Source organism: Thermobia domestica, chromosome 2 (genome assembly GCF_964235325.1).
Source record: "Thermobia domestica chromosome 2, izTheDome1.hap1.1, whole genome shotgun sequence".
Taxonomy (NCBI): domain Eukaryota; kingdom Metazoa; phylum Arthropoda; class Insecta; order Zygentoma; family Lepismatidae; genus Thermobia; species Thermobia domestica.
In genome coordinates this window covers 27,052,516-27,068,986 of record NC_137455.1, presented here as the reverse complement: position 1 = coordinate 27,068,986, position 16,471 = coordinate 27,052,516, and the positions used below count along the sequence as shown (strand labels likewise).

At 35.5% G+C, this 16,471-nt stretch overlaps 1 protein-coding gene across 1 annotated transcript in view; it reads left to right on the top strand.

The window, feature by feature from the left end:
- Positions 1-16,471, top strand: part of LOC145671296 (dipeptidase 1-like) — a 408,614-nt gene that overhangs the window by 270,568 nt on the left and 121,575 nt on the right. Inside the window, exon 4 of the mRNA XM_081740265.1 lies at positions 15,518-15,674. Within this exon, the coding sequence (XP_081596391.1) occupies positions 15,518-15,674 (157 nt within the window). The remainder of the gene's footprint in view (positions 1-15,517; positions 15,675-16,471) is intronic.

Sequence of the window (16,471 nt, the reverse complement as noted above, 5' to 3'; positions counted from 1 at the left end):
TAAGCTCGCTCAGCTCATTTCATTGCAATCGGGTACATCCATTGCATTGCTAGTTGAGCTGAGCGAAGCGAAGCTCTTATACTCGGGTTAGCCGTTTGGTTGTCCGCGAACTCCTCCTAGACCGTTTGGCCGATCTCAACCAAACTTAGCACGCTGATAGAGTATGTCGTGCTGAGTGACAACATAGGTCGAAATCAAAAATACGATGTACCATCGAGGAATAATCACCGAAAAACGCTTCCTCCTAGAACGTTTGGCCGATCTCAAGAAAACTTAGCACGCTGATAGAGTATGTCGTGTTGAGTGACAACATAGGTCGAAATCAAAAATCCGATGTACCATCGAGGAATAATCACCGAAAAACGCTTGCATAGACTTAACATGGGGAAAAATTTTTCACGCGATTTTTTTGTCAACAATTAAAAATGGCATTTATTATTGCATAATGGCCAGGAATGATTACGTAGTTTAAGCTCGCTCAGCTCATTTCATTGCAATCGTGTACATCCATTGCATTCCTAGTTTATAAGCTATTCTTAAGACCCTCGGAGAGTGCTTCACTTACTAAAGAGAGATCACACGAAACCAACAAGACTACACATCACTAGAGTGGAGATTCACTCATTAAAAAAAACATACTTGAGAGTCCAGAGAATAATATCATATATATATGTTTACACAGATTCACAATGATCAAACACCCTAATCATAGTATGTGGAACCTTCTGTGACACTTCAATCAAGTACATAAATTCTATAGCACTTCGTGCCCGTCCCAACTTACAACATTCTCCCTTTTTACTAAACTTGTCTTGATTGTCTTGATATTGATCCGAACAACACACCAAATAAAATACAAACAAGAACAAAAACAAAATGGATTTCTAACAGGAACAAGGGTTATTTAATATAATAGACTTTATTTTATTTTATTATTTTATTTATATTTGCATCTTACTGCTCAGGGTTTGGCTAAAATTAATCATTTGACGCCATACACAACTAACTATTTACTGCCCTAATACTTTCCACGTTTTTTTTTTTTTTTTTTAATTTTACGTATAACCCTGTCTCTGAAGTGGCTTTTTAATTCGAGTATATATCCTTGTAAATGGGCTAGGAGGATGTTCTTGCTCTTTCTCTCTTTCAGGACAATTCCTCTTTGTGAGGTGAATAATTTCTCCAACGTCTTTTTACCGTTTCATGTTGGAAGCGTTTCGATCTTTCCCTTGTTGATTCTTCGGATAGTTGTACGTCTTTTCCTGCAACTGGCAATCGGATTATTTTTTTTCCACAAATTTCCGAATTTGGTTACCACGATATACATGTCTATTTCCAGTCACCAATACTTGGTACGATTTATGACAGGGATGATATAAAATAGAGGATCTGTCTATACAACAAAATCGTGAAGCCATACGTCACAGTTTCGCCACCCCTACTCTGACCGTTCCGCACAATAAGATCGCAATGTTTTGAGCCAACATTCGTGGCAGAAACGAAAGATGCCAATCAGACTCGGTTTTTGTGAATATGTTCGATTGCTTTTTTGGCTTCATTGAGTTATTAGGATGAAGATACAGATGGATAGATCCTATATTTTATATCATCCTTGCCAGCGGCGCAAATCTGTCTTCAAGATTGGAGGGGACGGGTAAGACTATTCCCATTTATATATATTAACGATGTTCAAAATATTTATGATGTTGAAAAGCTGTGGAGGATCAGGGGAGCAGAGTTGTCTTCAACATTGGGAAGCGGGCAGATTTGAGGCTTATTCTGGGGAGGGGTATCATGTTACATTAGATGAATCTGATTTCTGATGTGCACCTGTTGTATATTATATATCAGGAAATATAGATGAAGTAGCAGTCAGACAGAATCATCATTTCTCCCCAAAACACACATTTCAAATTGGATTGTTGGGGTGGACAGTCCCACAGTTCCACGACTGAGGGGGACATGTCCCTCTCATCCCCCCGGGATTTGAGCCAGTGATCTTTGGTTTACTACCTAATCGTTTTTCCATCAAGCCTATTATGAATTTGGCTACGGGAAACTGATGATTCCTCTCCCAAACAGCCTTTTTTAAACTTCCTGTATACAATAAATTTTCTTCTCATTATTCCAACTCTTTGAATTCGAAAAACAAGTACGAGGGTGGCTTAAACGTTAAGAGTGTTTCGAGCGGTGATTTATTAGTCCGTTTAGAATTTGTGTGCCAGGAAACATAATTTACTTCAATTTACTTGGTGTAACCAATTCATAAGTGTGCTTTTATTCACCCGTCAGTTTGATTGTAGACATTTTACTTTTAGAAGTTTCTTTACAAATTGCACTACAGTCTCAGGTACCCCATTACTTCGGGGATGATATGACGGAGTATACGATATTTCGATATTTCTCTGCGTACAGGAGTCCTTGAACTTGAATGAAAAAAACGGTCGACCATTATGCGTTACCATGGTCGACGGAAACCAAACTAGAGAAAATCTTCTTCTAGCTTGCATATATTTCCTCATAGCCGGTGCTATCGACCTATCAAAGTTTCACCCACTTATAAAACATTTGGTGAAACCAAAAAATGGGTAAATAGTCTAAATCAATTGTTTGCCATGGTAACTTTTCCATTTGTGAATTACTGAATTTTTCGGTGGCGCATTCGCAATAGACTGAATAGAAAGAACACTTTTAAACAAACTAACTAATGTCAAATAATAAATCTGGCCACCAAACCTGTAGTTTTGTGATGCTCATTATACTTTATTTTCATAAATGATCAGTGACGATAGAGATTCTAAGGTGCGATCACACAACCATTGAAGAATAGATTCTTGAACCTCCAATTGATATTGTTGTTTAAACAACATTTTGTGGTCTTTAGTAACCAGAATGTTCGGGAATTGTTAGGCCATTCTTTCAAAGTTAAATCAAGCACAGTTGCCATTCATGGATCCCTTTGCATCTCACTATGGATTGTCTATCCAGTGAGAAGTAACGTGTCTAATTAACTTATAAAATTTTTGGAAAAACCTTCGTCTTGCGTAGTTTGGGATATAACAAATCGGTGTAAAAGTATCGACTACTTTCACATGTTTCTGATTGATTAGTGTTATATCACAGTCATAATTGTTTAACAACAAATACCATTGCTATAATCGTGGGGTGATTGCAGTGACATAACTAGGAGGTACAAACGGGGCTTGTGCCCCGGGCGCCCGGATTGGAAGAGAGCAAAATTGGACAAATATTTCTGGGAGCGTTTTGGTTTAAGGGGCGCTAAGTGGAGTGCTCCCTCTGGGAGATAACTAGCGTATATACGTTGGTGGGTAATGGTAGATGGGAGTGCTTTGACACAAGAATCCATCGCACATAGTTGAGAATCTGCCAAAATTTTAAAATATCTATCATAGAGAAATTTATGATTTTTTTTAAAATGGCGAATACAACTGCAACTGACTCCCTCTCAAACTGCGAGTAGTTTTTTTCTGCATTAGAAAGTAAAGCGTATCACATTCTACTGTTCTCAATTTATTGTTGCTATGGTTAAACAAAACTGCTCCCACACCAATTGGAGATGCATCAAATGTAATAATTATTTCTTCATCTTCGTTAAACGGATACTAGATTTGTGCATTAACAATAAATCCTTTAATCAAGTCAAATTCCTCTTGGTGTTGTTTAGTCCATTTCCTTATGAATCCCTTATGTAATAATTTAAATAGAGACGAAATCTTTATTGATAATATTGGTAAATGTTTATCATAAAAATTTACCATTCTTAAAAAAATGACTCTACGTCCTGAAATGACGGGTGAGGCTTGGCATTGAGAACCGTTTCAACTTTTTTCTTACGAGGGCAAAATATTATCACCATTTAAATCATATCCTAATTATGACATGTTATTTTGAAGAATACACTTTTCTTTTTTGACTTTGACATTGCGTTGCTTGAATTTATCAAATACTGCTATGGTTTGCTTATATCCTTGCTCCGGACACTCTCTCCGAATGATCATACCGTCCAGATAAACTACTGTTCCCGAACAATTTGTTAAAATGTGAGAAATAAATCGTTGAAAAATTTGAAGTGAGCAGCTTAACCCAAAAGGAAGTCTTCTTTGTTTGTATATCTCCCAAAAAGCATTAATGGCGAGATGTCTGGTAAAATTTCATTAACGCATTGCTTAAATCCAACAAGACAAAATACTTTGCTCCCATAAGCGTATTTAAGATATCCTGAAGTTTTGGAAGAGGACACACAATTTTGTTCTTTCTGAATAACAATTTACTATTTGCTTGAAATCAAAGCAAATACTAAGTTCCCCATTCGTTTTTCTAACTACAACCATTGCCGTTGCCCAATCCGAGAATTCCACTTCATGTAACATTTTCAACTTGCGCTAACTACCTAGGTATATTATTCGTTTAACCTGCTGTAGTAAAGCATTTGAAATTTCATTCGGTTTCCTGAATGTTGAGATTATTTCTGTAGTGGAATTGTAACTTTATAAGCTTGTACTGGCTTATCGTTATTATAAACCGGTTTTTATAAAAACCGAAAATCGGTTTCTATAAAAACCGAAACCCGAAAAACCGACATTTCGGTTTTCTCCAAAACCGGTTCGGTTTTCACCAAAACTGGTTTCGTTGAAAACTTCGGAAACACACAAGACTATTTCTGTGGAAATGGATTCGGTTTCCGGAGAACAACGAATCTCCATTCTGGTCAGAAATAGAACAAATTAAAAAAAAAACGGAATCGGTTTTGAAGAAAACCTAAACCGGATCATGTGAAAAACCGAACCGGTTTTGGAGAAAACCGATAACCGGTTTCGGTTTTTCTAAAAATCGAAAACCGAAAAACCGGTTTTTGTGCCCACCACTAGTTTTTACCTGTGCATACATAGCGTCAGGTGAAGACAAAGTAGAGAGTTGGCGAAATTGTTACACGTTAATATATATATATATATATATATATATATACCCAGCAACTCAACCATCTCAACTTTAATACTCATGACGTGCCTAACTCGGGGTAAAGTTGCATTATGACATGAGTAAGTTGCTTCCGTCTATTATCTGAAATAAACGAGAAATCTTAAACTTAAACTATATCGGGGAAAATCTTAATAACTCAACTCAAGTGTTTACTATTAAAATTCATGTATTCAGATCTTCCAATCATCATCAAGTTAAAACGTGTGAATGTAAAAAGGACATGTCAAAAATGTGTTAGATCACAATCTTATTGATTCTGGCTATTTCCTCACTGAGAACATTTTTATACAGGAACACATACCTGTGGCGTTGTTGGTCTTCCTCTGATGATGCGTAGTTCGTACTTCTCTGTACTGTATCCTGGATGGAATCTTGTTGTCCTAACAATCGCCGGACCTCGAACTCCGTACTGCCATTGGCCGTTGTAATAATGACGGTTGACTACTTGTTAACTTCTCCGAAGACTGAGTAAATTATTCTGAGAATCCCGTGGACTTATTCGGTTCTCATTGAAGTAGCAACTGCTCGACTCTCGTTCACGATGACTTAGAGACTGATCATAGCTATTTGTAGACTGATCACTGATGGTTAGCGACTTTCTTCTCTTTCTTCGACTTCGACTTCCTTGATTCCCTTAAAAATTGTCTTTTTATTCTTCTTCCTTGGTTGGGGAAACTGCTACATCATCTGATGACATCTTTCAGTGTTTATCTATCTCATTGCCGAAACTTGTGTTTCTGCAATGTCATCAAGTGATAGAAATCTCCAGACATCCACATCCGCAAATCTGACCATTTTGACATATCCAAAATTGTGGGTTTCTGTTAACAAACATTTTACAAAACATTTGACATTGCATTATATATATATATATATATATATATATATATATTACAATAAAACTTATGTTTTGCTCAGCGAATAGTTTAGATAATAGAAAACATTGTTCTTCTGGCAGTACATAAACAAATTGGATGCCTGATACATTTTCACTCGTGCTCTTAGCGGTTAAATTTGATTACTATATGTTCGCTGCAACTTTTAATTGGTTGCCGCTCTTTTTTTTTTTTTTTTGTGTGTGTGTGTGTGTGGTGTCACTGATTCTATCACATGCATTGTTCCCATATGAGGAAACAAATCAATTCAGCATCAAAAGACCAAAGTCAGTTACATGGTACTGTACCAATTGTTGGTATTTTTCTCTGTTTAAATATTGGGTGCTGATGGTATGACATGGACATACAAAATTTGGTACAGTGTCTATAAAAATACATAGATTGAAGTGGCAATTATGTGGAAAAATAATAAATGCGCAAGTTAGGTTACTTTGTATTTCTAAAAAAAAAAAAAAAAAAAAAAAAAAAAAAAAAAAACGATGAATAGGAGATATGTTTTCGGATTAACCTCCTATTTTAAGCACTTATCTCATTAACCCTACGCCACTTTCTTCTTGCTATTGTAATAACAGAAAACTTAATGAAAGTGCACGTCAGTATCAGTTTTCAGTACATCTTGATAGGTGGCGTTGTTATCGTCCAGTATCATTTTCAGAGTAAAGAAATTAATAACACAATAGTATCCTTGATTCTCTTCAATCCAAGAATTAGAATTTATAGTTACGCATATAATTTTGAGACGAATAACATTTATATATTAGAACATGCCTCGTGTTTGTAAGGTTGTAACTTCCAAACATAAAATTACCGACACCGAATTACAAATTGAGCTCTTAGTTCCGACCTAGAGTTACACAAATTTCAATGCGCACAAAAGCTTGATACACAAAGTAAATTTACTATCGAGGATAATAAATACACAACGAGAAAATTCGTGATTATACTTCCACACCTTAATGCATTCTTTATTATAAGTAATTATATTTCCACCCACTGGTGCGAATCCCGGGGAGAATGAGGGGGACATGTCGCCTCTAATCTTTTGGTACTGGAAGAGACTGCCCCCTCCCAATAATCCGATTTGAAATGTGTTTTCTTTTGGATAAATGTGATGGTTTCTGTCCGGTTGTCAGAAAGGGAATTGATGTTCCCCCACAGAATTAGCTTCAAACGTACCCGCCTCCATATGTTGAAGACAACTCTGCTACCCTAATCCCCCACAGCACTATTTTTCAACTTCATAAATATTTTGAACATCGCTAAAAAAAAAAAAAAAAAAAAAAAAAAAAAAAAAAAAAAAAAGGAATAGTCTATCCGTCCCCTCCAATGTTGAAGACAGATTTGCGCCGCTCCTTCTAACAACCGTAATGCATTCTTTATTATAAGCCCTAAAAAAAACAAATGTAATTAAATGAAATGTTTAAGTTTTACGTCGCACGTTTATGCCGGGTAGGCTAAAGGGGACGGTGATGATGAGAAATGAACGAAATGGTTAAATGAAGAAAGTAAGAGGAAACGGGAGTACCCCAAGAAAACCAACACACGTTGTTTGTCCATCACATAGTTCACTTGGCGTAAGCTGGGATGCACCAAAGACCCCATGCACCAGAAGTGAACGCTCTATCACTGAGCCACCGCGGCCCCCTTAAAAAGGAACATTAAGAAGAGTTGGATTCTGAACACTCTTTCTCTATCTATCTATCTATCTATCTCCGTCTCTATTTGTCTATATACCTATAGTGCGAGGAATCCTGGGTTTGATTCCTGGAGGAGGCACTTACTCGAAAAAAAAATTAAAAGGTTTTTTGAGTTCAGTTATTATGAGTGAAGTTTCTTCAATTTTCCTCATTCGCATCAGGCAAATGCCGGAATGGTACCTAACATAATGGTCCTAGACCATTTCCTTCCCTCCCCATTTCTTTTTTCCTCTCCAATGTCCTTAGCTGTACGATCAATGAATGATATCATCTAAGCCATTCCTCATTTTAAAATTTTAAAATGAGGAATGTTGTTTTTTGGAGTGAAATTTATGGTGGGAGGTATGAAAGATGCTTGTTTACGAGTTATAGGCATATTATAACTGAAAATATAAGTATTATGAAATATGAAAATAAAAGTTTTACCTTGCAAATATATGAAATGTACACAAGACAGTTTTAATAACAAGATTTTAAATTCCTCGGGGGGAGCCATAAGACGTAATATAGTCTATGTAAGGATAGCCGTAGGACAGGTAGTATAGAGCTAGTAACTAGGCATTAAAGGCATGATATAAAAAAAACATGATTTATTTAATTATGCGTAATAAAAGTGTATATAAATTTTAACCATTACCAAGGTGCCTAAATAAAATGAATAATAGTATTATGATTTTTATGAATTTCGCATTCTCGCTTTCATGTTAAGACTCCCTTGTGTGAATTTTACTATGGTAACCAACAGAGTTTTTATCATCGTACTTACAATATAATAATATCGATTACAAACAAAATCTACACAACACTTTCCAAAACCACTAATCTCCATTTCAAGTAAACGCAAATAGTCACTGAGAGGTGTATGGTTAATAGTCATTTAACGATTTAACTAAATTGTTTAAAGTTTATATAGTTTTTTTTTTCACTTTTATTTTTACTATTTGCGGAATTGAAAGTTGAAACTAGGATTGTTTATGAAGTGATTTTGATTTCACTTTTTCACAAACCTCATGTTTTAAAACAAAATATGTTGTTATTGCTATTTTAAAATGATTTCACTCTCCTATATTGTTTTTGATATTTGGAGGTGACTTGTTTACTATATACTTTAGTTTAAAATTTTAAAATGAGGAATGTTTAATCCTCGGCTCAAAAAAAAAAAAAAAAAAAAAAAATATTTGTCATCTGTTCTTATGAACCAGTGACGTTAAAATTTTAAAATGAAAAATATCTTACATCCTTCATACGCGACGTGATAGGATGACTATAAATGCCGGAAGCCCAGAAATTCTAATCCTAAATATACTGTATATATGAAAGATATTAAAGAAATATCTCTTAAATTTCTTACTGTTAATATTTAATTATAATGTATCTATTGAAGCAACCAGCCTTAGTTATAAGAGGAACATTATTTTCTTCCTTGCCGTTTAACACTTCAGTGACTTGGCAACCCTAGATCTTTGGGCACATGGCTTTCCTGCATATTACTAATAACATGGAAGACTTAACGATAGTGCGAGGAACGTGATGCCAACAGAACTGAATGTCCTCAACGAAATATTAAGGTCACAGACAGACAAACAATCTACTTTAAGAAATGAATATTCTGATGAAAAATATGAAAATAGTAACTTTAACGTACATATTATTCCAAATAAAGCTACGGACCATCTCAGAAACGTTAATGAAGTCATTACATTTTGTGAGTGGCAGTCACAACGGAAAAATAAACAAAGTTCTTTGTCTTGTGCCAGTGAATCTAAGAATGAATAACAAAAGAACTTCTTTTTGAGCTGTGAGTATTTGTAAGATCTTATTTTTCCAAGCACCTTTTGTTTTCTTACAATCCCAGAAACAAAAGAAATCAGAATTTGAAAAGTCTTGCAATGAACTAAGAACAACAACAGACAGTAAGCATTATCAGTTTCAGAGCAGATGGAAAGGAGCTCCCATCTTTTCTCTTTCAAATGTTTTGTGAAGAGAGAAGGCGTCACAAGAAGATAGCTTGACAGCTCTTGTCATTCTCACACAAAGAGTTTGCTTCGTTCTCTTCAACTTCGTAGAAGATGTGCAACTTCCTTTTTCTCTGGAACTTACTAACTTCTCATCTCTCAAACTAAAGGAGAAAAGATGTTTACTGTTTCATTTAGGAAATTTCCTAGAAGTTGGATGCAACATTTAAACTCACTGTTGAGAATCTACGACTCGAACACCATATTGCTGCTTCTACTACTATTAGTACTAATAAAACACGACTTCTAGTACTACCACTACTAACTGTGCCTCGTTCAGTAGTAATGAGACAAGCAAATCACTTGACACACCAATTTTCTTTAAATTTCAGAATAAAATTAAATGAACTCCTTTCCCTAGATCAATATTTCCTGAGACGATATTTAACGTTGGTACCAAGTCTAAAATAAAATATACCAGGTTTGCTTGTTTAGAGGCCAATCACGGCGAAATTAAAATACCGCTAATTTTACAGTAATTATGTGATATCTTCAAATAGATAAAAGATAATCGAAAGGTGGAACAAGTGCTTGTTGGACAATATTATTTATCACGGCTCACTTATGTGCTTTTGATATCGAATCATTTAGAAAATCAGCATTTATTTTCGCGTTTTTAAATGGCTGAAAACGACGAAGGTTACTAGGTGACTCGTGATAACGGTACCTCATGCAAAATAATATTGTCTAGAGCGCTCTTGTTCCACATTTCGATTATAGTCTATCTATTTGAAGATATCACACAATTACTGTAAAATTAGCGGTATTTTAACTTCGCAGTGATTAGGCTTCTTAAGTAGTGAGTCTCGTCCAGGATGAAACATGTTCAGCTTACTTTGCCACAAACTTTCCTCCTAGGGGCCATATACTTTAGTCAGTGCTTCCGCCACGTTCGTATTATGATCTTATTATGCATAGAGGCTTCCAAATATTCCTATACAGCAATGATTGCGGCATCAATGCAATGCCCCAGCTGCAACTTTCCAATAACTGCAAAGAATGGAAATTTCGATGTCGCAAAATCGCGAGAGAAACATGAAAGTTGTAACAGTTTGAATTACAATCATGGATAACTTACATGGTATGTGATTTCTGAAAGATTATCGCAATTATCAGTAACCCTTTTTAAGAACTTTTTTTTTTTCGTTTTTAGGACTTCGAAATCTACCGTAACTTTCTAATCAATGAATGGTGGATTGTTTTCAACTAGTAATACACTCTAAATTCTAAAAGACTGTCATCTTTATCATAATAGCTAATGGGATATACTTTGCATTCTTAAAGGTGAGGAGCGGCACGTTTTCACTGCTTCGACATATATTTTGTCTCGAGAATAATAGAGAGCTCAAGTTTCGTCAATTGTAATTTGAATAATTCTTACACTGTTCAATACGTATTTCGTTCTGCACATATTTGGTAGATACATTACATCTTACTGCACGAATACGAAACTACTCTTAGTATAAATTTCTTCAGCCTATAGTTATTAGCTCAGGTGCTGGATATTATATCACTAGGACACTATATGAAGTACTTCTATTTTATCGAATTAGGACTCACAAGTAAACCTTACGTTTGGGTGAATCGAGTTGCTGACTGAGACACATATGAGAAAGTAGTACTAATTGTGGTCAGTATTTCAGTGAAGTTATAGGTGCGAAGCTCCAGGGGTTTAGGAGATACAGCTATCAGAACATCACATGGAAGTACAGAATAGTCTTCATACAGTTGGAGGTAAAAGCTCTGTAAGACCTCTTGTAACGACAAAAGGTGAATAACAAATATATGGGTACATATTAGGACTAGAGGGAAGTCATATAGTAAGGGTATACCTGACGGCGGCCATCTTGAAATCCGCCATTTTGAATTAAGGTTAAGTTTTTGAAATAGGAATAGGGTGATGTGATACATGATTTAAGGCGCAAATTTAATCAGAAGAACAATGGTGACGTTAATTTTGATTTACGCGCAATTGGTAAAAAGTTACAGGGAAATTAAATATTGTTGCAGCATATGTATTATTCCTATACCCCACCTTGTAAATTTTGTGTTAATGATAATAATTAAATAAAAAGCAGGTGGATAAATATTAGGTCTATGGTAACAGTTGCCTTGATGGCGGCCATGTTCAAATCCGCCATTTTGAATCATACAAAAGTTTTAAACAAAACGCATAACAGTGACACATTAATAGCAATTTTTACCATAATTCCAACGGTATAACAATTGTTGCTTTATCATTAACCAGCACAAAATTAAATGGATCGCTCCTTACGACTACTGCTTTGACGGAAATGTTAACGACAAATGTGTGAAGTGTAACTCGATTGCCTTTGTCAGGTGTGCTCACTGTGAGCAGAGCATTTGTGCAAGTCATGCACTCTTTTCTGAACTTCATATTGATTGTACTAATTGAGCATTTTTCTGGAAGAAAGACCGAAGTTCAATTATGACTCAATTCCACTTTGGTCATTTTTCTTTAAATTAGCAACTTGTTTATGCGATAACAAATGCTTGTTAATGATAAAGCAACAATTGTTATACCGTTGGATTTATGGTAAAATTTGCTATTAATAAGGTGTCAATGTTGTGCATTTTGTTTAAAACTTTTGTCTGATTCAAAATGGCGGATTTGAACATGGCCGCCATCAAGGCAATTCTTAGCATAGACCTAATATTTATCCACCTGCTTTTTATTTAATTATTATCATTAACACAAAATTTACAAGGTGGGGTATAGGAATAATACATATGCTGCAACAATATTTAATTTCCCTGTAACTTTTTACCAATTGCGCGTAAATCAAAATTAACGTCACCATTGTTCTTCTGATTAAATTTGCGCCTTAAATCATGTATCACATCACCCTATTCCTATTTCAAAAACTTAACCTTAATTCAAAATGGCGGATTTCAAGATGGCCGCCGTCAGGTATACCCTTACTATATGACTTCCCTCTAGTCCTAATATGTACCCATATATTTGTTATTCACCTTTTGTCGTTACAAGAGGTCTTACAGAGCTTTTACCTCCAACTGTATGAAGACTATTCTGTACTTCCATGTGATGTTCTGATAGCTGTATCTCCTAAACCCCTGGAGCTTCGCACCTATAACTTCACTGAAATACTGACCACAATTAGTACTACTTTCTCATATGTGTCTCAGTCAGCAACTCGATTCACCCAAACGTAAGGTTTACTTGTCAGAATGAAAGTAAGAAGTTGCTTTCTCCGATCAATTGTAATTTCAACGTATTAATTGAAGCAGTAAACTATTTATCATAATAACGTCGTCGTTACACTTGCGCCAGTGTTAGGCTGGGAAACAGGAGCGTCATTTCACATTTTGCTTGAGGGGGGGGCAAGACCCCTTGATATAAGTAAAATTTCGCGCTTTTCACTGATTTACTATTATTCTATTGATAAAATCTATATACATCTCAAACTCGGGGGGGGGGGGGCAAATACCCCTCCTTGCCCCCCCTAAATGACGCCCCTGTTGGGAAAGTACGTATGACAGTAACATAAAGCATTTAATTGCTTACACTAAAATACAAATGCTGAGCTAAGCAACGTTTTCTTATAAATAATAAAATAATAAATGTGACAGTTTCGGATATCAAACATTTTATTTGGATATTTTATAATAAAACGTTGCTTTGCTTAGCATTTGTATTTTAGTGTAAGTTATTGAATATAGCAAAGAGTTATTTAATTGCTGGTTCGTCATACGGACTAAGATAAGAGTTCGATCGATAACTAGTTTGACACGCCATATGTTGCTGGTGTTTGGAAATATCTCTCTTAAAATTATGTTAACCCACTGAATATGTTGTGATACCTTGTTTAATGTTATTGTTTATAGTTATCAACGTGTCTAATGTCGATGTTGACCACAATTTCTAACCTTTTGTTACGTAAGTTGTTTCCGAACGAATTGCATAACCAAACATAAAATTCAGGAGAAGTAGAGAAGGAAGAAGCACTGTCCTTCCAAGAGTAGCTGTTAAGGGTTAATCTTGGCACTTAATGCTGTTTTCATGCAAGAAAGAAACACGCATAGCCTAGAGCTTGGACAAATACCACCATAGTATCCAAGTGCAGCAATTTTTATGACATAACAATAAAAAAAGCCATAGGAACAGTCTCACGGGAAAGGAATAGTCTTAATAGAGACAATGGGTTTCGACTCAGCCCTATCTGGTCGTCCCTTTTCAGAAAAAAAAAAAAACAGACATTCAACACAGCCATTTCTCATAGCCACAACAACAGTCAATCAGAAGACATCATTCCTCGCCCAATCGGAAGCCAACATTTCCCTCAGCCAATCACAAGCCCTTATTTATAGTTCTGCCCCTAAATATTCACTATATACACATACACATGCTCTCTCCGTACTCTTCATTACAATCACTGAAGATGAATGTAATGTCTGCATTCGAACCGTCGGATTTCAAAGCCTTCACCTGGGTGATATTCCGAGAAGACTTACTAAAAGAAGAAAGGAATAATTTCACATTCAAGGCATAGTAATCATTTCCGAATAATTGTCTGATATTAATTAATGACTTAATGCATAAAGATGTTTCATGTTTTACGGTAGATTTCCAAGGTACGGGATTCACTATTGTAACATATCAATTCTGGGTATAATAACCGGTTAAAGAGGAATATGGAATTTACTCTTCGGATGTTGAATTCATATCACATTCAGTTAGTCACTATCATTGACAGTTTATACTCTACAATATTCGTGATCAAAAGTGGTAGTTGGAGAATTAGTTTTACTACTTTCAGCTTCAGTTGAAGAAGAGCTTAAAGGGGATATATTGGGTAATATGAACTTTCGATCCCATTTAGGTTGAAAACAGATTTTAGAATCAAACCAATAATAATAATGTACCTCCCATCTCTTAGCAACACATTATTTTGTGGATGATCCTGAAGATATTATCCTGGAAAGAAACAATGGTGGGAGATTCGAGAGAACTTTTAACGCAAATTCCTTAAATCAGAGCTAATATCAGACTATGGTACATAAATCCAATTCCACAGGTACTGTGCAGGACATTTCGGTAGACTCAGGGTGTCGGCTGACGCTGTACAACGAGTAGAGCATAAAATTATCAAAACTCTGTAAGAACCAACCAGGAGGTTAAAGCCGGAGTTGGGTTATGTGTTACTCTGGGATACGGGTTTGAATTGTCAGTAATATGGATTGATTTAGAATTACTACGTATTAGTAGTTACGCTATCAGAATTTGTCCGATTCTATGCTAATATTTATTTTTCACACAAATAATCCTAAATTCCATAACCACCCTGTCAATGTATATAAATTGTATAATTTGCTGCCATCTATTACTGTTTCTACTATAAGATGCTATTGGTACCGGAAGTGATAATAAATTCCGATTTCAGTATAGACATAAGACTGAAGGCGAATCAGATGCTGAATCGAATGCAAAGCACTGCTTTCCATATATATATACTCTATGATAATCAACGTTGAAACCGTAAATGCTTAGTTATACGTAACATAGTCTAGAAGTCTAAAACTAAATCACACCTAATCCTAACCCATCAAATATTGTTGCAAACGGGTTAGTTCAGGTTAGTAATCTAGATAATTCTCCTTAGTTCAAAGAGTTAATAAGATTTCTCGTGTTATGCTTTTTGCGTAATTTAACTATTCTTGAGGTATCGTATTTGTGAGAGAATAACCGAACATTTATTTTGTTTTGAAACTACATTTTATAATTAATTTCTTGTCGTGTTCTCTTGAGCTTTATTGCTGACCTGAAAATATCTCTATTCTCCTGTCAGTGTTTTAATTACTTGTTATTTTCTATATAGTGTATTATGAATAAGCCTTATATTCTTTTAATGTTATTTTCTTTCTGCAGTCATAACGACCTTCCATGGAACATTCGAAAATTTCTCCACAATCAGATTCATGAATTCCGGTTTTCAGAGGATCTGCGCCATGTGGAGCCTTGGTCTAACAGTCCATGGTCGCATACGGACCTTTATCGCTTAAAGAAAGGAATGGTTGGTGCACAGGTCAGTAATAAATATTTGTACACAGTATAATACGGATGTAGCTACTTGATAGAGAAATTATGTTGTTCTTTTAAATGGGGTGATTTTGGTGTATAAACAAGGTGGTGAAGTTCACTGATCCGATATGCGATCAGATCACTTGTAAACCGTGCCCACCCATAAATACATTTCTACTTTTTATATTAACTTGAGAATGGAACCATTTTTATGCTTATTCATCTTTATACGGGGACACCGTATTCTAATTTTAGAGCGTTGAACTTACGCATGGTCCCGGGTTCAATTCCCGGCCCATGATTTTCAATTTTCGGCGTCCACCCAAAGTCATGAGGCAAACTGGGGAGTCACATGAATAAAAGATGTGACGGCCACTATTTCTAGGAAGCTTCTAATACATCTGTTAGAGACAGGGTCACTAAAAAAATTAACACAAATTTGGGGTCTGTGAAGAACCAGTTATACACTGTAAAAAATTGTTGTGTTATTTCGACGTGTTGTTCGATGTGTTAACACAATTGTGTTCAAATATGTGGTTAGAACAACTCACTCTCCAGTTGGAGTTGTGTGTCAAATGCCGGTAGTTGAAATGACACAGCCTGTGTATTAAATTAACACAAGTGTAGAATCTTGGGTGTTGTTTTCTGCGTGATAGCCAAATATGCTGGCCATCTAATTATAAAGGCTTATGTACTGAAGCTACAGTCAAACACAGCAGAAAGAAATGCTTAAAGAAATCCAGGTATTCGCAAAATTTCAATGTGCAAACTGTGTCCGGTCACAACACTCTTTGTGTCATA